Consider the following 25,245-nt stretch of genomic DNA (forward strand, 5'->3'; position numbering starts at 1 on the left):
AAAAGGAGAAGCAATGTAAGTGACATCATAAATAATTTATTTTACAATTTTGTTAAGCATGAAAACTAATTAAAATTTAAAATATAAAAAATAAGATGTGAAAATTTGAATTGCATATATGCAGCTTTATTTTGAAAAAAAACTCCAGCTTTTTCACTTTCCCATACCATGCTTCTTGATTTTTACTTATTCTCAAAACACACTAGCTTTTCTCTCAAACATATTAACCCTATTCCATTATTTCATTTTCAGTTGTAAATATAGTCCAGACACCATCGCTCATCGCCGCCATTGCCCATCGCCACCGCCGCCGCCGCCACCGCCACCATTGTTACCGCCACCGCCACCATCGCTCAATGTAAGTTTTAATTTCTTCAAACACAATACTTTCAGTTTTGATTATTTAATTTCTTCTTTTACTAACAATTACTGGTTAGAACTCTACATGTTAATCTTATCTTGAATTCAATTTTTCTTAGTTTTAATTTGACATCTCTTCTTTTGATCTGGTTTTTAGGGTTTTTTTTCCTGATATTGTTAGTATAAGGATTTTAGGTTAATCATCTGCATCCAGATGCTGAGAATCTTGCTGAATTAAGGTTAGTATCTCAAGTTTGTTTTTCATTTTTCTTTCATATTTATAGTTAGCAAGTGATTTGGTGCACAAAGACGTCAATAATGAACTGAAATAATTGATGTTTATATTTGTAATTTGTTTAACACCTTCGCTATGCCATTCAAGTATTTGAAGAATTGTTTGTGTGTTTTCTTTGTATTTGTTTAAGATTTATACTTTAATTTTAGTTATTGGATTATTATATGTATATTTTTGATTAATTTAATGAGTTCTATTTTGATAGTTATTGTCAATTCAGTTGCCATAGTTATATGTATTGTGCAGGTCAGCCATTTGGCACATAGTAGAACTTCACTTGAAAGTAAGTAGTTGTATGAAAGCTTTGATTTTTTTCTTTAGAAAATGGTTTGTTCTTTATTGAGATTTTAAAGACTTGAATGACAAAACTTCACCTAAAACGATTGAAATTGACTATAAAGATGACTGCACAGGTTAACCATGATTCTTTATTCTTCATATTGATTGATTACTTTCGCTTCCACTTTCAAATAATTGTTAATTCATCATATTTGTCTTTAACTTCCACTTTCAATTTTAAGTTTTGGTTCCATTTATGTATTTTTGTAAGTCATTCATACAGATTCAATAAACTGTATGTCTACTTTTGGGGTTTATAATAGAAGTTCTTCATTGTTATGTATGTGGTGTTTAATGTAAATTATGGTGTTGGTAGTTAAACATGAATATATGAAGATGTAAATTTGTGTAGATGTGGACCCTTTGATGTGTTGTTTCAAGTGATCATGAACTGGGATGGGACTAATCGCTGCTACACGACCACACGACCAGCTTAGATGGTTTTTTTGCCTCGTGAGGTCTTCATTTTTCTGGTATATCAGCTGCCATATTCAATTAAAGTTTGATAGCACTTGGCAATTTTTTACTGCTATATATCCATTTTCTGTTTCTACAACTAATAAATAACAACTTTTTTATTGCTTTGTTACAATACATAAGACATACGAATACACATTTAATGTTAGTAGGTAGTCGGTGCAATTAATGTAGTTAGTTGGGACGGTGCAATTAATGTAGTTAGTTGGGTTGCTGCATTTATTGGGCAGTAAGGTCTTGTATCTCGGGTCTATAAATATCCTCGTTGTATTTTGTAAATTTGTATCAATTAAGAGAGATGAAATTACAGAGAGTTTAGATGTTTGTAGATGTTAAATTTCATGGTATCAGAGCGTACCTGTTATCGTTTGAGTCTATAATCACCACTGTCATCACCATCACCACTGTCATCACCATCGATCGTCACTGTCAATAAAAATTGGCCACTTTGATGTCATTTTCTGATCTCACCACCCCCGCCAATCGATTCAGAAGTTCTCGAATAGCAAACCCTGAAATTTAATTTGAATTCCGGCCACCACAGAACCCACACGCGCCGCCTATCTCCGTCGCACCCCGTCCGTTCACCGGCGCGTGAGAGCGCGTGTATCACTGTTCACCGTCGATTGTTTAGTCCGAGTGTCTCTCTCTTGATTCCGATCACCTTTCAGGTTGCTCGCCGGAAAAAAAAAAAAGGGTCGGCTGTGTTTTTTTTTCTTTTGGTAGAAACTCAATCTTTCTGGTACTCTCTTCTATTATATCCACTTAGCAAGTGGAGTTAGATATTTATTTATATCTTCTATTATAGCTTTGCTAGTGGATCGTTATTTGCAAAAGTCAAAACTTCTATTATTTATTTATATCTTTTATTTAATTTTATTTCTGAGTTTAAAAAAAAAAAAATGAGCGATGAAAAGAAAATAGATGGTAATTTAAGCGAGACTATTCCTATTGCAGCCCGTTTGACCGACAATAAACTTAATGGGTCTAACTTCTTTGAATGGAGTAAGACAATCCGTGTATATCTTAGGAGCATGGGAAAAGCTTCTCATCTTACTTCCGAACCTCCTAAAGATGATACACGGGATCTGTGGCTACAAAATGACGCCAGACTCTTTCTTCAAATTATGAATTCCATTGAATCTTCGGTTACTTCGTTGGTAAATCATTGTGAGTATGTAAAAGAGCTTATGGAGTATCTCGATTTTCTATATTCTGGAAAGAGCAATATCTCTAGAATATTTAATGTGTGCAAATCTTTTCATCGCGGTGAACAACACGATCGATCTTTAATGGCTTATTTTATGGAATTTAAGAAAACATATGAGGAGTTAACTCTGTGATGCCTTTGAGTGCTGATATTAAGACTATGCAGACACAACGTGAGCAAGTCGCGGTCATGAGCTTTCTAACTGGTTTACGACCAGAACATGATGCTATTAAGTCCCAGTTTTTGAACGAGTCTACAATTCCCTCTCTTCAAGAAACATTTGCTCGTGTCCTCCGTCACGAGGATGTTAAAACACCTCAAGTTTCTGAGCACAACACTGCTCTTGTCAGTCGTGGAGGATTTAGAGGAGGAGGGAGGTCTCGTGGAGGCTATCGAGGAAGTTATCGTGGAAGTTATCGATGAAGTTCAAGAGGAGGCCATACTGATAGAACAACGGAAGAACCCACTAATTCTGGTGTGGAGTGTTTTTATTGTCATGAACTTGGACATACTAAACAATTTTGCAAGAAATTGCAAACTCAAAATATGAGGAATAATCTTTCAGCACATGCTGCATCTTCAACTGTTGCAAATGGTGAATCTGTGAAACCTACTACTTCAACCGTTGCTTTTGCTGAAACAGGTAATGACACGTGTCTCTTATCATCAGCCTCCAAATGGGTCATTGATTCTGGTGCCTCAGATCATATGACAGGTAATAACCATCTTTACTCTGACTTCAATACACACTCATCGTATGTCACAATTGCAAATGGTACCACCTCCACTGTTCTTGGTTCCGGCACTATCAACCTCACCCCATCTATATCTTTATCATCCGTTTTGTGTCTGCCTAATTTCTCATTTAACCTACTATCCGTCAGCAAACTTACTCGTGACTTAAATTGTGTAGCCTTACTGTTTCCTGACTCTTGTATCTTTCAGGATCTCTCGACGAAACAGATTATTGGTAAAAGACGGGTATCTGATGGACTTTACATACTTGAAACTACAACAAAAATTCCCCGATCATTAGTTTGCTCAAAGTCATCCTCTCCTCTTATGATGCATTGTCGGTTAGGTCATCCTTCTTTACAGAATCTGAAGAAACTATGTTCTAAGTTTTCCGGTTTATCCTCTTTATATTGTGAGTCTTGTCAGTTCGCTAAGCATCAACGAGTCCACTTAAGTCCCAGAGTCAATAAGCGGGCTGCGTCCCCATTTGAATTAGTACATTCTGATGTTTGGGGTCCGTGTTCTGTGACATCAAAATCTGGTTTTAAATATTTTGTTACTTTTATTGATGACTACTCTCGTGTTACATGGCTTTATTTAATGAAAAGTCGCTCGGAAGTGTTTAATCATTTTTGTTCCTTTGTTGCTGAAGTAAAAACACAATTTCATACTTCTGTTCTAACTCTGAGAAGTGATAACGCAAAAGAATTTCTCTCAGAGTCTTTTAAATCATATATGCTACAAGAAGGTATCCTGCATGAGTCATCATGTGTTGATACACCAGCACAAAATGGGGTTGCGGAAAGGAAAAATAGACACCTTCTTGAGGTGGCCCGAGCACTATTATTTCAAATGAATGTTCCAAAACCTTTTTGGGCTGATGCCGTATCAACTGCGTGCTTTCTTATAAATCGCATGCCGTCTGAAGTTCTTAATGGTGATATTCCATATAGTATTTTATTTCCTACAAAATCCTTGTTTCCAATCGAGCCTAAGATTTTTGGTAGCACTTGTTTTGTTCGAGACACCCAACCTCACCTAACCAAATTATATCCTAAATCTATTAAGTGTGTATTTCTAGGATACTCTCGTCTTCAGAAAGGGTATAGATGCTTTTCACCAACTCTCCAACGCTATGTTGTTTCCAGAGACGTCACATTTCAAGAAGAATTACCGTTCTTTCCTACAACTATTTCTCGCAATCATGAGGAGAGTGATGACTTATTGAGATATAGCATGGAAGTTCCCACACCAGATCCCACACCAGATCCCACACCAGAGCCCACACCATCAGAACAAACTGACCATTTTCAATATATATACAGTCGACGACCCCGTCCTACATCAGTGCCCGCTCCTGAGCCATAGTCATCGTCGGTAGATCCTCCCGGTGAGTCACCGAGTAATGTTTCTAGTGATATTCATGATACCCAATCTTCCGATTCTGATTCTGATATACCGATTGCTCTTCGAAAAGGTAAACGTAAGTGTACTTATCCTATTGCTTCCTTTGTCTCTTATGATAAATTGTCCGTCTCTTCTCGTGCTTTTGTTGCCACTTTAGACTCTGTCTCCATTCCGAAAACTGTTGGTGAAGCTTTGGCTCATTCTGGATGGCGTGCTGCTATGATTGAGGAAATGAATGCACTCGATCATAATGGCACCTGGGCATTAGTTAACTTACCTGTTTCTAAAAAGGCAATTGGTTGTAAGTGGGTCTTCACGGTAAAGGTTAATCCTGATGGTTCTTTGGCACGGTTGAAAGCTCGTTTAGTTGCTAAGGGATATGCTCAAACATATGGGGTGGATTATTCTGAGACCTTTTCTCCTGTTGCTAAACTCACATCTATCAGATTATTCATTTCTTTAGCTGCTACATATCAATGGACACTTCACCAACTTGATGTGAAAAATGCTTTTTTACATGAAAATTTGCAAGAAGAAGTCTATATGGAGCAACCACCTGGGTTTGTTGCTCAGGGGGAGTCTGGTAAAGTATGCAAATTACGAAAAGCAATTTACGGTTTGAAGCAATCTCCTCGTGCCTGGTTCGGAAAATTCAATGCGGTAGTTAGAAACTTTGGCCTAAGAAGAAGTGCATATGATCACTCCGTATTCTTCGCTTCATCAAACTCTGGGTGCATCTTGCTTGTTGTTTATGTGGATGACATTGTAATTACTGGGAGTGATAAAGAAGGAATTCACAAGTTAAAAACATTCTTAAGTACTCAATTTCAAACGAAGGACCTTGGTCCTTTGAAATATTTTCTCGGTATTGAAGTCTCTCGAAATAAAAGAGGTATTTTCTTATTTCAGAGAAAGTATTGCCTTGATGTGCTCAGTGATTCTGGGATGATTAATGCAAAAACTTGTGAAACACCAATGATACCTAGTATAAAGTTAAAAACTGACGAAGGAGAACTTCTTATGAACCCAGAAAAATATAGAAGGATTGTTGGCAAGCTAAATTATCTTACACTCACCCGTCCTGATATTGCTTTCCCGGTGAGTGTTGTTAGTCAGTTCTTGTCATCTCCGAGAACCTCACATTGGGATGCTGTCACTCATATCTTAAAGTACTTAAAAGGTACACCTGGTCGTGGTCTTTTATACCAGAATCATGGTCATCACACTATTGAGGGATTTTCTGATGCTGATTATAATGGTGATCCTGCAACTAAACGGTCTACAACTGGTTATTGTGTCTTTGTTGGAGGAAATCTTGTATCTTGGAAAAGTAAGAAACAAAATGTGGTATCTCGTTCAAGTGCGGAATCTGAGTATCGAGCCATGGCCCAGACAACTTGTGAACTTATTTGGGTTCGTAACCTTCTTAGCGAGATTGGTTTTGCTCAGTCCGAACCAATGAATCTGTGGTGTGATAACAAAGCAGCTATTCATATTGCAAGCAACCCCGTTTTCCATGAAAGGACCAAACATATTGAAGTTGACTGTCATTTTACTCGAGAAAAGTTAGAAGAAGGAATTATTCAAACACCTCATATCAAAAGTAATGAACAGTTGGCTGACTTATTCACCAAAACATTACCTATAAATTGTATCCGTCAGTTTTGTGACAAGTTGGGCATGATCAATATCTATGCTCCACCTTGAGGGGGAGTGTTACAATACATAAGACATACGAATACACATTTAATGTTAGTAGGTAGTCGGTGCAATTAATGTAGTTAGTTGGGACGGTGCAATTAATGTAGTTAGTTGGGTTGCTGCATTTATTGGGCAGTAAGGTCTTGTATCTCGGGTCTATAAATATCCTCGTTGTATTTTGTAAATTTTTATCAATTAAGAGAGATGAAATTACAGAGAGTTTAGATGTTTGTAGATGTTAAATTTCATGCTTAATGCAGATCAAGATATGATGTTGAATTTACATTTCCAAATGATCGATTTCGATTTGGGCTTATTCCTTCTGGCTCCACCGATGCTATTGTAATATGGTAATATTTGGTAATCATTATTTTTAAATAAATATTTAATAGTCAATTGTCATTTTTGTGTAAGAAGCCTTACCACGTTGAAAAGGCACCCGATGGTTTGGTTGCTCATGCACATCTTTTGGACGGTTTTTTTACATCTGGTTTTGATCAAAGATTGCCCTCACGCTTTCTATTTATGGTATAATATATAACATTATTATTCCATCCATTGCACCTTCTTTCATTCAGGTCAAAACGGGCTGGGTTGACTCAAAACATGGTATTCCTGATGAAAAGGTATAAAAGGTTGGTTGACATGGAGCTCCGTATTGAAATAATATAAACTTATACTCAGTATCACTTTTATGTTTGTAAACAATCTGCTGTATTGCAGATCTCTTCAAGATTAATGGTATTTGAGTGTTTAGGTAAGGGTGGAGAATGAATGATGACAAATATTTTTCCAAGCAAGCCGAGAAGAATAAAAAGAAAGGTGAAGGAGAGTTCTTTGAAGCCGAAAAAGAGGTTTGCGATTTCCCTAATTTTATTATGATATTTTTATGTTTAATGCATAAGTTTGTTTTTTAAATCGAAAATTAGAACAATCTTAAATAGGTACACCCTTGACTTGAAACATCTAAAATACTCGAAGATTATTGGTTGAGTGTTAGAAATTTCTCAGCCTATTAAGTACTATTCAAGGTAAATGTTTCTTCAAACTTTGCATCATTAAAGTTCATTTATGGAAATTTATTGTTTAAATTATTATTCAAAAATAAAAAACTAAGATTTGGGGATTAAGGTTTTAAGAAGTTGGTGATTTCAATGAATACTATGAGAGCGTATGAAATGAATATTGTAATCTGTTTCTCCTGTTTGGTTTTTGTAAGTTAACATGTTGTTCATTAAAGTTTAAAGCGTGATAATGATTATTTTAGTTGTTGAACAACGATAATACCTTATTCCAGGGATTTGAGATGTACATGATGTACGAATGGTATCGCGTGTAGTGATCCGAACTTTTTCATATTTATATATATTAAATGAAATTGTTATTTACATGATTAAGTGTTTCCAACATGTTAAGCAATCAAACTTGTTAAGACTTGATTAATTGAAATAGGTTTCATATAGACAATTGACCACCCAAGTTGACCGGTGATTCACGGACGTTAAAACTTGTAAAAACTATATGATGACATATATATGATTATATATATAGTTAACATGATATTATGATAAGTAAGTATCTCATTAGGTATTTTAACAATGAGTTATATACATAAAATTGAGTTTATTGAATTAAGAAACTCGAAACGATATATATAACGATTATCGTTATAACATCGTCTTACTAAATACATATGAATCATATTAAGATATTGATACACTATGTTTAATCATGATAAATGATAAGTAAACATGTCATTAAGTGTATTAACAATGAACTACATATGTAAACCAAGACTACTAACTTAATGATTTCGAATCGAGACATATATGTAACGATTATCGTTGTAACGACATTTAACTGTATATATATCATACTAAGATATATTATATATCATAATATCATGATAATGTAACAATTTAACATCTCTTTAAATATAATAAACAATGGGTTCACAACATTTAACAAGATCGTTAACCTAAAGGTTTCAAAACAACATTTACATGTAACGACTAACGATGACTTAACGACTCAGTTAAAATGTATTTACATGTAGTGTTTTAATATATATTCATACACTTTTGAAAGACTTAAAGACACTTATCAAAGTACTTCTACTTAACAAAAATGCTTACAATTACATCCTCATTCATTTTCATCAACAATTCTACTCGTATGCACCCGTATTCGTACTCGTACAATACACAGCTTTTAGATGTATATACTATTGGTATATACACTCCAATGATCAGCTCTTAGCAGCCCATGTGAGTCACCTAACACATGTGGGAATCATCATTTGGCAACTAGCATGAAATATCTCATAAAATTACAAAAATATTAGTAATCATTCATGACTTATTTACATGTAAACAAAATTACACATCCTTTATATCTAATCCATATACCAACGATCAAAAACACCTACAAGCACTTTCATTCTTCAATTTTCTTCATCTAATTGATCTCTATCAAGTTCTATCTTCAAGTTCTAAGTGTTCTTCATAAATTCTATAAGTTCTAGTTTCATAAAATCAAGAATACTTCCAAGTTTGCTAGCTTACTTCCAATCTTGTAAAGTGATCATCCAACCTCAAAAAAATCTTTCTTATTTACAGTAAGATATCTTTCTAATACAAGGTAATACTCATATTCAAACTTTGATTCAATTTCTATAACTATAACAATCTTATTTCGAGTGGAAATCTTACTTGAACTTGTTTTCGTGTCATGATTCTGCTTCAAGAACTTTCAAGCCATCCAAGGATCCTTTGAAGCTAGATATATTTTTCTCATTTCCAGTAGGTTTATCCACAAAACCTGAGGTAGTAATGATGTTCATAACATCATTCGATTCATATATATAAAACTACCTTATTCGAAGGTTTAAACTTGAAATCACTAGAACATAGTTTAGTTAATTCTAAACTTGTTCGCAAACAAAAGTTAATCCTTCTAACTTGACTTTTAAAATCAACTAAACACATGTTCTATATCTTTATGATATGCTAACTTAATGATTTAAAACCTGGAAACACGAAAAACATCGTAAAACCGGACATACGCCGTCGTAGTAACACCGCGGGCTGTTTTGGGTTTGATAATTAAAAACTATGATAAACTTTGATTTAAAAGTTGTTCTTCTGGGAAAATGATTTTTCTTATGAACATGAAACTATATCCAAAATCATGGTTAAACTCAAAGTGGAAGTATGTTTTTCAAAATGGTCATCAAGACGTCGTTCTTTCGACTGAAATGACTACCTCTTACAAAAACGACTTGTAACTTATATTTCCGACTATAAACTTATACCTTTTCTGTTTAGATTCATAAAATAGAGTTCAATATGAAACCATAGCAATTTGATTCACTCAAAACGGATTTAAAACGAAGAAGTTATGGGTAAAACAAGATTGGATATTTTTTGATTGTTGTAGCTACGGGAAATATTGTAACAATTCTATACAAATCATATCCTAGCTAACTTATACTGTATTATACATGGTAATCTTGGGATACCATAGACACGTATGCAAATGTTTTGACATATCATATCGACCCATGTATATATATTATTTGGAACAACCATAGACACTCTATATGCAGTAATATTTGAGTTAGCTATACAGGGTTGAGGTTGATTCCAAAAATATATATACTTTGAGTTGTGATCTAGCCTGAAACGTGTATACACTGGGTCGTGGATTGGGTCAAGATAATATATATCAATTTATTTCTGTACATCTAACTATGGACAACTAGTTGTAGGTTACTAACGAGGACAGCTGACTTAATAAACTTAAAACATTAAAACGTATTAAAAATGTTGTAAATATATTTTGAACATACTTTGATATATATGTACATATTTGTTATAGGTTCGTGAATCGACCAGTGGCCAAGTCTTACTTCCCGACGAAGTAAAAATCTGTGAAAGTGAGTTATAGTCCCAATTTTAAAATCTAATATTTTAGGATGAGAATACATGCAGTTTTATAAATGATTTACAAAATAGACACAAGTACATGAAACTACTTTCTATGGTTGAACGATCGAAGCCGAATATGCCCCTTTTTACTTGGTAACCTAAGAATTAGTAAACCAGTCTACTAATTGACGTGAATCCTAAAGATAGATCTATTGGGCTCAACAAACCCCATCCGTTGTAGCGGATGCTTTAGTACTTCGATGTTGTTTTATCATGTCCGATGGATGTCCCGGAATGATAGGGGATATTCTTATATGCATCTTGTTAATGTCGGTTACCAGGTGTTCACCATATGAATGATTTTTATCTCTATGTATGGGATGTGCATTGAAATATGAAATCTTGTGGTCTATTATTACGATTTGATAAATATATAGGTTAAACCTATAACTCACCAACATTTTTGTTGACGTTTAAAGCATGTTTATTCTCAGGTGATTATTAAGAGCTTCCGCTGTTGCATGCTAATATATGGACAAGATTTGGAGTCAGCGTGCTTGTATAATATTGTTTAAAACTGCATTTGAAATTTACTTTGTTGTAACATATTAATATTGTAAACTAATATGTATTGGTAGTGTGTAAGTGTAATATTTTTAGATTATCATTTCTGATAATCTAGGTGGTGTCCTTTAAACCTTGTCGATAAAATAAAGGATGAACCGGAAGAAGAAGAGGTTTCGGAGGAAGAAATATTGATACCTACTATAAATCGATTAAATAAAAGAAAATCCTTAATCAACGGACCAAAGTCAATAATGGTCAATGGTGTTTCCGCCGAGGAAGCAAAATATTGGGAGGATTACTAATTTTTCGATGAATCGGATCCCGATGAGGATTCCGATGATGTTATAGAAATTATATCGACCCAATTTAATAAAGCAAAAGAAAATAATAAGGGAAAAGTTATAAAAATAGAGAAACCTGATTCCAACCCCGATGAACTTTATATGTATCGACAACGTCCGTATTTCCTAAATTGTAACAATAACCCGGGAACCTATATATTTTTCTAAACCATTGTGAAAAACGACGGCTCGTATTAGAGGAACACCATATATCCCTAGAAAATTAGGAAAACGAACCAAGTCCGAAGAAGAAGAAACCAGTGATTCAGATTAGAGGGTTGTAATCATGTTGTGTATTATATGTATTGTAGTGTGCTTGTCCTTTTATGTTCTATGTAAAAATTGCTTGTATTGTTTGTTAATTGTCTTTTGCGAATCTAATCCTTGTCTATTTTACAATATAAAAACAAAATGGACGTTAAGGGTAGACAATCGAATATTTTAGAAGACCTACCAGAGGATATGATTGAGGAAATCTTGTCTAGAGTCGGTCAGAATTCATCAGCACATTTAGTTATGGCAAAATTAACTTGTCAAATATTTGAAAGACTTTCCAGAAATGCCTTAGTTTATAAAAGGCTTTCCTTTGATAGGTGGGGTATATCACATTGGGGAGACCGTAAGTTACGCCGTGTTTTCTTTAAAGCGTTAAATGCGGGGAACCCAAATGCAATTTTACGCTACGGGTTAAGAACCTATTTTGACTCAACATATCCCAACATAGGATTTTGTGAGTTAGAAAGAGCTTCTAACATGCAACATAAAGAAGCATGTTATACTTACGGGTTAGTGATGTTCGCTTCTTACCAAAGTGAGAAAAAGAACATCGGATTACAACTTTTAAATAAAACCTTCCCATAAGTGACGGATTCGGTAGTTGGGATGAGAAACAAGGTTTTTAGATTATTACGGGGCTGTTGGACATTACGAAACTCTCGTCCTTTTGACGACATTACAACATGATGCCTAGCCAATGGTCATAACGGTTACTTTCCACAAGATCAAGGATGGGAAGTCGTCTTAGTAAAACCTGAATGCATGACTTGTTTCTGGACTTATGAATTACGTGTCTTTATTTCTTTTGCTGAACAACTTGCGCATTAACTAGAATTGCCTTCATAGCTGCCGAGTAGCAAAGTTATTATGTGCTATATTTCATCCTATATGTATAATAGCAGTATTGTAAGTTTGTAAAATATTGTATAAAGTTTGAACGCGAAATATTATTGTAATAAGTTTTTCATATAGAATTGTAGTAGTTGAATTGTATAATAGCTGCTAAGTATGAATTTAACGGGTAGGTACTACCCGAATTAAAACTATAAAATGCTAATATGAAGAAAAAACTTTTATAAATAAGTTCATATTATGCTATGAAATACTATTGACTACTCTTAAATTCTATATGATTAACTCAATTCTTTTGGCTATTTTTGAAGGAAATGGCACCGGCGACTCGTCAGAACTTGAACATGAGTGAGGAAGACTTCCGTGTTTTCCTTGCAGCAAACATAGCCGCAGTACAGGCTGCGATACAAAATAACAATAACTCTGGATCTAGCAGTGGAACTAATTTCACAAGAAATCGTGTAGGATGCTCCTACAAAGAATTCACTGCCTACAAACCTTTGGAATTTGATGGAACCGAAGGACCAATTGGATTGAAACGGTGGACCGAGAAGGTCGAATCGGTGTTTACCATAAGCAAGTGTACTGAAGAGGACAAAGTTAAGTACGCTACGCATACCTTCACAGGTACGGCGTTAACATGGTGGAATACCTATCTCGAGCAGGTAGGACAAGATGCTGCTTACGTACTACCATGGTCAGCATTTAAGCAATTGATGAACGAGCAGTACCGTCCCAGAAACGAGGTCAATAAGCTCAAGGTAGAGCTTAGAGGATTACGAATGCAAGGTTTCGATATCACCACGTACGAATGACGATTCACAGAATTGTGCCTATTGTGTCCCAGAACGTTTGAAGACGAAGAAGAGAAGATCGACGCATTTGTAAAAGGGTTACCGGAAAGAATTCAAGAAGATGTGAGTTCACACGAGCCCGCCTCCATACAAAAGGCAAGTCGAATGGCTTACAAATTAGTGAACCAGATCGAAGGAAGGATTAAAGAGCAGGTGACCAAAGAGGCTAACATGAAACAAGTCAAGAGAAAGTGGGAAGAAACCAATGACAAGAGTCACCAATACAACAACAACAACAATCACAACCACAATCGTAATAACTATCCCAATAACCGCAACATCAATCGCAACAACAACTTCAACAAACGTCCCAACAACAACTACAATAACCATCCCAACAACAATAACAACAACAACAACAACAACAACAACAGCAACAATAACAATCCCAACAACAATCTCAATAACAACAATGGCAACAAAAACAAAAAACAGCCATGCCAAAGATGTGAAGAGCATCACCTAGGGTTCTGCACGACATTTTGCAACAGGTGTAAAAGAAATGTTCATAGCGCGAAGAAGTGCGAAATCTACGGACCAATACATAACAGAACTAAAGGGACAAATAATGTCGGAACCAATAACACCGCCATAGTTTGTTTTGGATGTGGAAAACCGGGCCACTTTAGTAGAAATTGCCAGAATCAGGGGAATACTAATGGGCAGGGCCGCGAAAGAGTTTTCAATATTAATATGGCAGAAGCGCAAGAAGACCCGGAGCTTGTTACGGGTACGTTTCTCATTGACAATAAATCTGCTTATGTTTTATTTGATTCGGGTGCGGATAGAAGCTATATGAGTAGAGATTTTTGTGCTAAACTAAGTTGTTCACCGACGCCCTTGGATAATAAATTTTTACTCGAATTAGCAAACGGTAAATTAATTACAGCAGATAATATATGTCTGAATCGAGAAATTAAACTGGTTAGCGAAACATTTAAGATTGACTTGATACCAGTAGAGTTAGGGAGTTTTGATGTGATAATCGGTATGGACTGGTTGAAAGAAGTAAAAGCAGAGATCGTTTGTTACAAAACATTTAAGATTGACTTGATACCAGTAGAGTTAGGGAGTTTTGATGTGATAATCGGTATGGACTGGTTGAAAGAAGTAAAAGCAGAGATCGTTTGTTACAAAAATGCAATTCGCATTATACGAGAAAAAGGAAAACCCTTAATGGTGTACGGAGAAAAGAGCAACGCGAAGTTAAATCTTATTAGTAACCTAAAGGCACAAAAACTAATGAGAAAAGGTTGCTATGCTGTGCTAGCACACGTCGAGAAAGTCAATTCCAAAGAAAAGAACATCAATGATGTTCCCGTCGCAAAAGAATTTCCCGATGTATTTTCGAAAGAATTACCGGGACTACCTCCACACCGATCTGTTGAATTTCAAATAGACCTTGCACCGGGAGCTGCACCAATAGCTCGTGCTCCATACAGACTCGTACCCAGCGAAATGAAGGAACTTCAGAGCCAATTACAAGAACTTTTAGAGCGTGGTTTCATTCGACCAAGCACATCACCATGGGGAGCTCCTGTTTTGTTTGTCAAGAAGAAGGATGGTACATTTAGGTTATGTATCGACTACCGAGAGTTGAACAAACTTACCATCAAGAACTGCTACCCACTACCGAGAATCGACGACTTATTTGATCAACTACAAGGCTCATCGGTTTATTCTAAGATTGATTTACGTTCTGGGTATCATCAAATGCGGGTGAAGGAGGATGATATTCCAAAGACTGCTTTTAGGACGCGTTACAGTCATTACGAGTTTATGGTTTTGCCGTTTGGGTTGACTAACGCACCAGCTGTGTTCATGGACCTCATGAACCGAGTGTGTGGACCATACCTTGACAAGTTTGTCATTGTTTTCATCGATGACATACTTATTTACTCAAAGAATGACCAAGAGCATGAAGAACATTTGAGAAAAGTGCTAGACTTGTTAAGGAAGGAAAAACTGTACACTAAGTTTTCAAAGTGTGCATTTTGGTTGGAAGAAGTTCAATTCCTCGGTCACATAGTGAACAAAGAAGGTATTCAGGTGGATCCAGCAAAGATTGAAACCGTTGAAAAATGGGAAACCCCGAAAACTCCGAAGCATATACGCCAATTTTTAGGACTAGCTGGTTACTACAGAAGGTTCATCCAAGATTTTTCCAGAATAGCAAAACCCTTGACTGCATTAACGTATAAAGGGAGGAAATTTGAATGGAAGGATGAACAAGAGAAAGTGTTTCAATTGTTAAAGAAAAAGTTAACTACGACACCTATATCATCATTACCTGAAGGGAATGATGATTTTGTGATATATTGTGACGCTTCAAAGCAAGGTCTCGGTTGTGTATTAATGCAACGAATGAAGGTAATTGCTTATGCTTTTAGACAATTGAAGATTCACGAGCAGAATTATACGACGCATGATTTGGAATTAGGCGCGGTTGTTTTTGAATTAAAGACTTGGAGGCACTACTTATATGGGGTCAAAAGTATTATATATACCGACCACAAAAGTCTTCAACACATATTTAATCAGAAACAACTGAACATGAGACAGCGCAGGTGGATTGAATTGTTGAATGATTACGACTTTGAGATTCGTTACCACCCGGAGAAGGCAAATGTGGTAGCCGACGCCTTGAGCAGAAAGGACAGAGAACCCGTTCGAGTAAAAGTTATGAATATAATGATTCACAATAACCTTACTACTCAAATAAAGGAGGCGCAACAAGGAGTTTTAAAAGAGAGAAATTTAAAGGATGGAATACCCAAAGGATCGGAGAAGCATCTTAATATTCGGGAAGACGGAACCCGGTATAGGGCTGAAAGAATTTGGGTACCAAAATTTGGAGATATGAGAGAAATGGTACTTAGAGAAGCTCATAGAACCAAATACTCAATACACCCTGGAACGGGGAAGATGTACAAGGATCTCAAGAAATATTTTTGGTGGCCGGGTATGAAAGCCGATGTTGCTAAATACGTAGGAGAATGTTTGACGTGTTCTAAGGTCAAAGAGGAGCATCAGAAACCATCAGGTCTACTTCAACAACTCGAAATCCCAGAATGGAAATGGGAAAACATTACCATGGATTTCATCACTAAATTGCCAAGGACTGCAAGTGGTTTTGATACTATTTGGGTAATAGTTGATCGTCTCACCAAATCAGCACACTTCCTGCCAATAAGAGAATATGACAAGATGGAGAAGTTAACACGATTGTATTTGAAGGAAGTCTTCTCCAGACATGGAATACCAATCTCTATTATCTCCGATAGGGATGGCAGATTTATTTCAAGATTCTGGCAGACATTACAGCAAGCATTAGGAACTCGTCTAGACATGAGTACTGCTTATCATCCACAAACTGATGGCCAGAGCGAAAGGACGATACAAACGCTTAAAGACATGCTATGAGCATGTGTTATTGATTTCGGAAACAAATGGGATCGACACCTTCCGTTAGCAGAATTTTCCTACAATAACAGCTACCATTCAAGCATTGAGATGGCGCCGTTTGAAGCACTTTATGGTAGAAAGTGCAGGTCTCCGATTTTTTGGAGTGAAGTGGGGGATAGACAGTTTACGGGTCCGGAGATAATACAAGAAACTACCGAGAAGATCATCCAAATTCAACAACGGTTGAAAACCGCCCAAAGTCGACAAAAGAGCTACGCCGACATTAAAAGAAAAGATATAGAATTTGAAATTGGAGAGATGGTCATGCTTAAGGTTGCACCTTGGAAAGGCGTTGTTCGATTTGGTAAACGAGGGATATTAAATCCAAGGTATACAGGACCATTCAAGATTGTTGATCGTATCGGACCAGTAGCTTACCGACTTGAATTACCACAACAACTCGCGACTGTACATAACACTTTTCACGTCTCAAATTTGAAGAAATGTTTTGCTAAATAAGATCTCACTATTCCGTAAGACGAAATCCAAATCAACGAAAAACTTCAATTCGTCGAAGAACCCGTCGAAATAATGGATCGTGAGGTTAAAAGACTTAAGCAAAACAAGATACCAATTGTTAAAGTTTGATGGAATACTCGTAGAGGACCCGAGTTCACCTGGGAACGAGAAGATCAGATGAAGAAAAAAAATACCCGCACTTATTTCCAGAAGATACGTCAACACCTCCAACTGCTTAAAATTTCGGGACGAAATTTATTTAACGGGTAGGTACTGTAGTGACCCGAACTTTTCCATGTTTATATCTATTAAATGACATTTTTATTTACATGATTAAGTGTTTCCAACATGTTAAGCAATCAAACTTGTTAAGACTTGATTAATTGAAATAGGTTTCATATAGACAATTGACCACCCAAGTTGACCGGTGATTCACGGACGTTAAAACTTGTAAAAACTATATGATGACATATATATGATTATATATATAGTTAACATGATATTATGATAAGTAAGTATCTCATTAGGTATTTTAACAATGAGTTATATACATAAAATTGAGTTTATTGAATTAAGAAACTCGAAACGATATATATAACGATTATCGTTATAACAACGTCTTACTAAATACATATGAATCATATTAAGATATTGATACACTATGTTTAATCATGACAAATGATAAATAAACATGTCATTAAGTGTATTAACAATGAACTACATATGTAAACCAAGACTACTAACTTAATGATTTCGAATCGAGACATATATGTAACGATTATCGTTGTAACGACATTTAACTGTATATATATCATACTAAGATATATTATATATCATAATATCATGATAATGTAACAATTTAACATCTCTTTAAATATAATAAACAATGGGTTCACAACATTTAACAAGATCGTTAACCTAAAGGTTTCAAAACAACATTTACATGTAACGACTAACGATGACTTAACGACTCAGTTAAAATGTATTTACATGTAGTGTTTTAATATGTATTCATACACTTTTGAAAGACTTAAAGACACTTATCAAAGTACTTCTACTTAACAAAAATGCTTACAATTACATCCTCATTCATTTTCATCAACAATTCTACTCGTATGCACCCGTATTCGTACTCGTACAATACATAGCTTTTAGATGTATGTACTATTAGTATATACACTCCAATGATCAGCTCTTAGCAGCCCATGTGAGTCACCTAACACATGTGGAAATTATCATTTGGCAACTAGCATGAAATATCTCATAAAATTACAAAAATATTAGTAATCATTCATGACTTATTTACATGTAAACAAAATTACACATCCTTTATATCTAATCCATATACCAACGATCAAAAATACCTACAAACACTTTCATTCTTCAATTTTCTTCATCTAATTGATCTCTATCAAGTTCTATCTTCAAGTTCTAAGTGTTCTTCATAAATTCTATAAGTTCTAGTTTCATAAAATCAAGAATACTTCCAAGTTTGCTAGCTTACTTCCAATCTTGTAAAGTGATCATCCAACCTCAAAAAAATCTTTCTTATTTACAGTAAGATATCTTTCTAATACAAGGTAATACTCATATTCAAATTTTGATTCAATTTCTATAACTTTAACAATCTTATTTCGAGTGGAAATCTTACTTGAACTTGTTTTCGTGTCATGATTCTGCTTCAAGAACTTTCAAGCCATCCAAGGATCCTTTGAAGCTAGATATATTTTTATCATTTCCAGTAGGTTTATCCACAAAACCTAAGGTAGTAATGATGTTCATAACATCATTCGATTCATATATATAAAACTACCTTATTCGAAGGTTTAAACTTGAAATCACTAGAACATAGTTTAGTTAATTCTAAACTTGTTCGCAAACAAAAGTTAATTCTTCTAACTTGAATTTTAAAATCAACTAAACACATGTTCTATATCTTTATGATATGCTAACTTAATGATTTAAAACCTGAAAACACGAAAAACATCGTAAAACCGGACATACGCCGTCGTAGTAACACCGCGGGCTGTTTTGGGTTTGATAATTAAAAACTATGATAAACTTTGATTTAAAAGTTGTTCTTCTGGGAAAATGATTTTTCTTATGAACATGAAACTATATCCAAAATCATGGTTAAACTCAAAGTGGAAGTATGTTTTTCAAAATGGTCATCACGACGTCGTTCTTTCGACTGAAATGACTACCTCTTACAAAAACGACTTGTAACTTATATTTCCGACTATAAACCTATACTTTTTCTGTTTAGATTCATAAAATAGAGTTCAATATGAAACCATAGCAATTTGATTCACTCAAAATGGATTTAAAACGAAGAAGTTATGGGTAAAACAAGATTGGATATTTTTTGATTGTTGTAGCTACGGGAAATATTGTAACAATTCTATACAAATCATATCCTAGCTAACTTATATTGTATTATACATGGTAATCTTGGGATACCATAGACACGTATGCAAATGTTTTGACATATCATATCGACCCATGTATATATATTATTTGGAACAACCATAGACACTCTATATGCAGTAATATTTGAGTTAGCTATACAGGGTTGAGGTTGATTCCAAAAATATATATACTTTGAGTTGTGATCTAGCCTGAAACGTGTATACACTGGGTCGTGGATTGGGTCAAGATAATATATATCAATTTATTTCTGTACATCTAACTATGGACAACTAGTTGTAGGTTACTAACGAGGACAGCTGACTTAATAAACTTAAAACATTAAAACGTATTAAAAATGTTGTAAATATATTTTGAACATACTTTGATATATATGTACATATTTGTTATAGGTTCGTGAATCGACCAGTGGCCAAGTCTTACTTCCCGACGAAGTAAAAATCTGTGAAAGTGAGTTATAGTCCCAATTTTAAAATCTAATATTTTAGGATGAGAATACATGCAGTTTTATAAATGATTTACAAAATAGACACAAGTACATGAAACTACTTTCTATGGTTGAACGATCGAAGCCGAATATGCCCCTTTTTACTTGGTAACCTAAGAATTAGTAAACCAGTATACTAATTGACGTGAATCCTAAAGATAGATCTATTGGGCTCAACAAACCCCATCCGTTGTGGCGGATGCTTTAGTACTTCGATGTTGTTTTATCATGTCCGATGGATGTCCCGGAATGATAGGGGATATTCTTATATGCATCTTGTTAATGTCGGTTACCAGGTGTTCACCATATGAATGATTTTTATCTCTATGTATGGGATGTGTATTGAAATATGAAATCTTGTGGTCTATTATTACGATTTGATAAATATATAGGTTAAACCTATAACTCACCAACATTTTTGTTGACGTTTAAAGCATGTTTATTCTCAGGTGATTATTAAGAGCTTCCGCTGTTGCATGCTAATATATGGACAAGATTTGTAGTCAGCATGCTTGTATAATATTGTTTAAAACTGCATTCGAAATTTACTTTGTTGTAACATATTAATATTGTAAACCAATATGTATTGGTAGTGTGTAAGTGTGATATTTTTAGATTATCATTTCTGATAATCTAGGTGGTGTCCTTTAAACCTTGTCGATAAAATAAAGGTTATTGTTTGTTTTAAAAACGAATGCAGTCTTTGAAAAACGTCTCATATAGAGGTCAAAACCTCGCAACAAAATCAATTAATATGAAACGTTTATAATCAATATGAACGGGACATTTCATCGCCTACCCCACAACTGCAGTTGACCATCATTCGATTAGGGTTTGCAATAAGTATTGAGGGATGAAATTGTCCTCTTTTGCTCGAATTAAACAATTTGGGGAATAATGTGTTTGTAAATAGTTGGACTATCCTTAATATGACGCAATTACTCTCACACGAAGAGCACGTGAAAGAAGGAAATGGAGAAGAATTAATGGACGTCATAAAATTGGACTATCCGTGCAAAACATGCAAACTCTTGGACTATCCAGGTGAAAAAAACCATGTTTGGACTATCCATACAGTATTTTACAAACTACAACGACCATCCATATAATAATGTCATAATTAAAATTAAAAGACAATAATAAATAATACGAAACTTATAATAAATAGAACTAATCGAGACTCGTAGGTTCTTCGTGTCCGTCTTGGTATTCGTCGTCATTTTCGAGATTGACGGGTGGCAATACGGATTTATTATGGGATTAACACGTAGGTTCTTTGTTGAATGAAATGCGGTAAAAGTTGAGAAATGACTGGAAGACCCATTCCAGAGCCGGTCCTGAGAATTTGGATGCCTAGTACGAACATCTAAAAAATATGCCCCCTGCCCCCCTCAAAATATATTAATAGCACAACACAAATATTTAGGGGTTTGAAACCTAGTCAAGCTAGGTGGCTCATCCCCACGCCGTTTTTTATTTAACAAATACAATCCAAATATACATATTCGGAACTACAAATCACCTAATGATGTCTACGTACATATTTTGATGCAAAAACTTCAATCAATTTATCATAATCTACATTTGATAGAAATCTATTTTCAATACTTATAATTGTTACCCCGTTTAACCGTTCTTGACTCATTGTACTTCATAAATAATTCTTTAACAATTTCAATTTAAAAAACTTCGTTCTGCAGATGCTACAGTGACCGGGACGGTTAGCAAAATCTTGTATGCAAGTAAAACATTTGAAAAAATATCCATCTTCTTCGTAAACCACATAATCTCAAGTGACGTACACGGCAAATTGGGGGAAAACTGAATTAGATAGATAAAATCATGGTGGAGTCATGGAGATTATTTATGGTATTGTATAGAATAGATAAAAAGAAATTTATTATCTTGATTTGGGATTTGGAAATCGTCGAATTGATGAGGAGACAGAGGAGTAGAGGACGTTTGAATGCCCAAATGATACGACGAATCAATTAAACTCCGTATTTAATTTTACTTCAATGATAGTGGGCTCTTCTTTAGTTTTTGTAAAATAATTTATTATTTATATGGGCTAAAATATTGGGCTTAATGAACCTAATATATATAAAACTAGACCAATACTATGATGCCCTTTGGATTGTATTGCCTAGATGCGGTTGCACCTTCAGCCCTACCCAAAGTTCGGCCGTGGGCCATTCACATAGATACCTCGCAGCCCATATATGTTCACCTCATCAAATAATGGACGAATTCTGTACACAACCATAAATTAGGGACGTCAATGTAAATTAGCATCAGATTCTTTCATCCTTAATGTTCACCACACCGTTCATAAAATCGATAATCGGTCAATCTTCACCATTAACAATGGCGAGAAGCATATCTTACATCACCGGATCGGAGCTTCTATCTCTCAAAGAGCGTGCTAATGTCGCCATCGTTGATGTCAGGTATATTATTAGTATTAGTAAACAGTAATTGATAATTAAATGGTCATAATTGAGTTATCGATTTATGTAATATACAGGGATGATGAAAGGATTTATGACGGACATATAGCTGGATCACTACACTTTGCTAGTGATACGTTTCAGGACAAAATCCCTAATCTTGTTCAAGCTGCTAAAGGGAAAGATACCCTAGTTTTTCATTGTGCCCTAAGCCAGGTATGTTGTAGTACAGTTATTTAGTTTAATCCCAATTATTAATATCACCTTTAATCAGTATCAAGTGCAGTGTGCACGTTTTAAAATTGGAAGTGATTAATGTGCTTACTACAACATTACTTAGGGGGTTGTTTGGCTAAGTGTTTAAGCTTAAGCTTTTTAGCTATTGAGTTAAAAGCCAGGGGCCAAAGTTGAACCAAACGGGATTTTTATGGTTATCTATACATAAATTTGCTTGTAGAAGTGCAATAGATTGGGTTTTTTAAAGCCTGCATATATCAATTCTATACAAATCAATCATTATTCATTCTTAGCTGTTGTTAAACAAACAACCGAAATTGCAAATTCTGTTGTATTTTTGTTGCATTTTACACTATTATATGCAGTGGCGAGTTTATTTGTTGTTCCGTGGGGTCACGGGACACCGCTAGTTCGAAAATTTTTAGTAGAAAATACTCTGTAAATTGTATAGGCCACCACTAAATTTAATTGGAGGACCCCATATTTTTTCTGAATTTATAGTTTTTTCTTTAAAATGTATAGGACACCACTATATTTAACTACTCGGACCCAATATATTTTCCGAACTTGTAGTTTTTTGAAAGTAAACAACCATTAAAATAGCATTCAAATATGATTAGTTTTGAAAAAAAAAAAAAAAAAAAATACAGGACCCCATTGAGTTTCCATTCTGAAATCGCACTGATTATATGGTTGCTTTAAAGACAAATGCAGGTCTTTTATTAGGCAAACTAAACGTCCAAACAAACAACTTTTAAAACATTAGGTGCATATTAATATTAATATAATATATACTCTGTAGACTTTATTCGGTGTCCTTTAGTATTGATCTTTATTCATGTGTAAAGCATCCAGTTTTGCAGCAGTATTCTTCTACCTGTAAAGATCAAACCGAAAATACTTATGAAAATTAATCTTCATTACTTGCTCTTTGTTGCTCATTTTAATGATCATTATGTTTTTTTATTACAGGTTCGTGGGCCAAAATGTGCTCGCAGATTTGCGGACTATCTTGCTGAAGCGAAGGAAGATGCAGGGATCAAGAGTATAATGGTGCTAGAACGTGGTTATAACGGTTGGGAAGCTTCTGGTAAACCGGTTTGTCGTTGTAGTGGGACCACCTGCAAAGGTGGATGCTAAATTCGAAACCTATTTATTACAACAATTTATGTGCTATCCTTATTATATATTATCTTGCTGCCCTGCAACTAGTCTGGTTTGGCCAGTTAATTAAACCTGATGCTTATTCTCTTACGTATAATCCAACACATTGAATGGTTATTAATCCATTAAGTGGAAACAAACAATGATGCCCCCTAGGCCGAGATTTCATCACTGTGATATAATATTGTGATCTTTCTACTTTCATGAGTCTTGAATCTTCTTTTTTCGTGCCCAGCTTTTTTAGTAATTTGTTTTGTGTTTTTGTTTTTTTATGTTTAACATTGTTCATTATATTTGTGATGAATATGCGGCTTGTTGAATATAACTTCCATGCTTAATTGCTTAGACTCTAATACCAAATATGTTCCTGAATTCAGTATTTGGGCACATAAGATCCCTTTGTGGACTGCTCACTGCATTAACTGTTAAAAGCATTGTTACTTTGTGTTGGTTTCTCTTTTGGTAATAACAAGTATTGCCCTTTTATTTGCCAAGTTTTGGTTGTTTTGCTTTTACCATTTCAATTTGTACAGAGGTTGTTCATGAACTATGCTTTTTCGTTGTCCAAAGTATATTGTCGTAATTTTACCTTTTTTTATGAAAAAAAAAAAATGAAACTTAAATAAAATGAAGGGAAAGCTCCATCTGAAGATGAAAAAAAACCCAACCGAAACGATACAAACAATCGGAAACACAACCTACAAGCCACGAGAGCTAACCCAAACGCAAAAACACCCATACTAAAAACTAAAACGTAACAAACTAAAGACTACAAGCTAAAACAAACTAAACAACAAAACTAAAAGCGACATCTAGACGAGACAAGAGGAAAAGAAAACAACTAGACACCGAAGCTACAAATTAAACATGCACACCACCGGAGGCCTCCAAATCAACATAGCGGTCAATATACAAACCGAGCTTATTCGATGCGAGACTTACCTTTCTTACTCTTCGAACCTGGTTCAATGAGTTTCAAAAACAAATGGACTTTCCCGAATTAGAGGAAACGAGAACGCTGATTAACCAACTTTTTACCCACTTCATCCCCACCGCTATTTATATTCTTGGTCCCTTTCTTCTTAAGAGAGGGATTTGCTTGCCAACCTAAAGTTCCACAACTTTTAATTGCATAACTAACTATCCGAATTCTCTCTTTTTAGAAGTTGAAAAGTAAGCCCACACCGTGCACATAGGCTGGTTTGTAGCGTTG

At 34.9% G+C, this 25,245-nt stretch overlaps 1 protein-coding gene and 1 long non-coding RNA gene across 2 annotated transcripts; both read left to right on the top strand.

Moving 5' to 3' along the window:
• Positions 1–339: 339 nt before the first annotated feature.
• LOC139864895 (uncharacterized) lies at positions 340–7,666 on the top strand. The gene is made up of 5 exons (XR_011764530.1): positions 340–358; positions 518–599; positions 1,347–1,467; positions 6,785–7,159; positions 7,248–7,666. It is a non-coding gene; the product is annotated as an uncharacterized lncRNA (long non-coding RNA).
• A 14,785-nt stretch (positions 7,667–22,451) lies between these two features.
• LOC139864901 (dual specificity phosphatase Cdc25) lies at positions 22,452–24,232 on the top strand. Its single transcript, XM_071853468.1, has 3 exons — positions 22,452–22,631; positions 22,709–22,847; positions 23,841–24,232. The coding sequence occupies exons 1-3, from the start codon at positions 22,495–22,497 to the stop codon at positions 24,006–24,008; spliced, it is 444 nt and encodes a 147-aa protein (XP_071709569.1). The 5' UTR covers positions 22,452–22,494; the 3' UTR covers positions 24,009–24,232.
• The last annotated feature ends 1,013 nt before the right edge of the window (positions 24,233–25,245 follow it).

Source organism: Rutidosis leptorrhynchoides, chromosome 1 (assembly GCF_046630445.1).
Source record: "Rutidosis leptorrhynchoides isolate AG116_Rl617_1_P2 chromosome 1, CSIRO_AGI_Rlap_v1, whole genome shotgun sequence".
NCBI classification, from domain to species: Eukaryota; Viridiplantae; Streptophyta; class Magnoliopsida; order Asterales; family Asteraceae; genus Rutidosis; species Rutidosis leptorrhynchoides.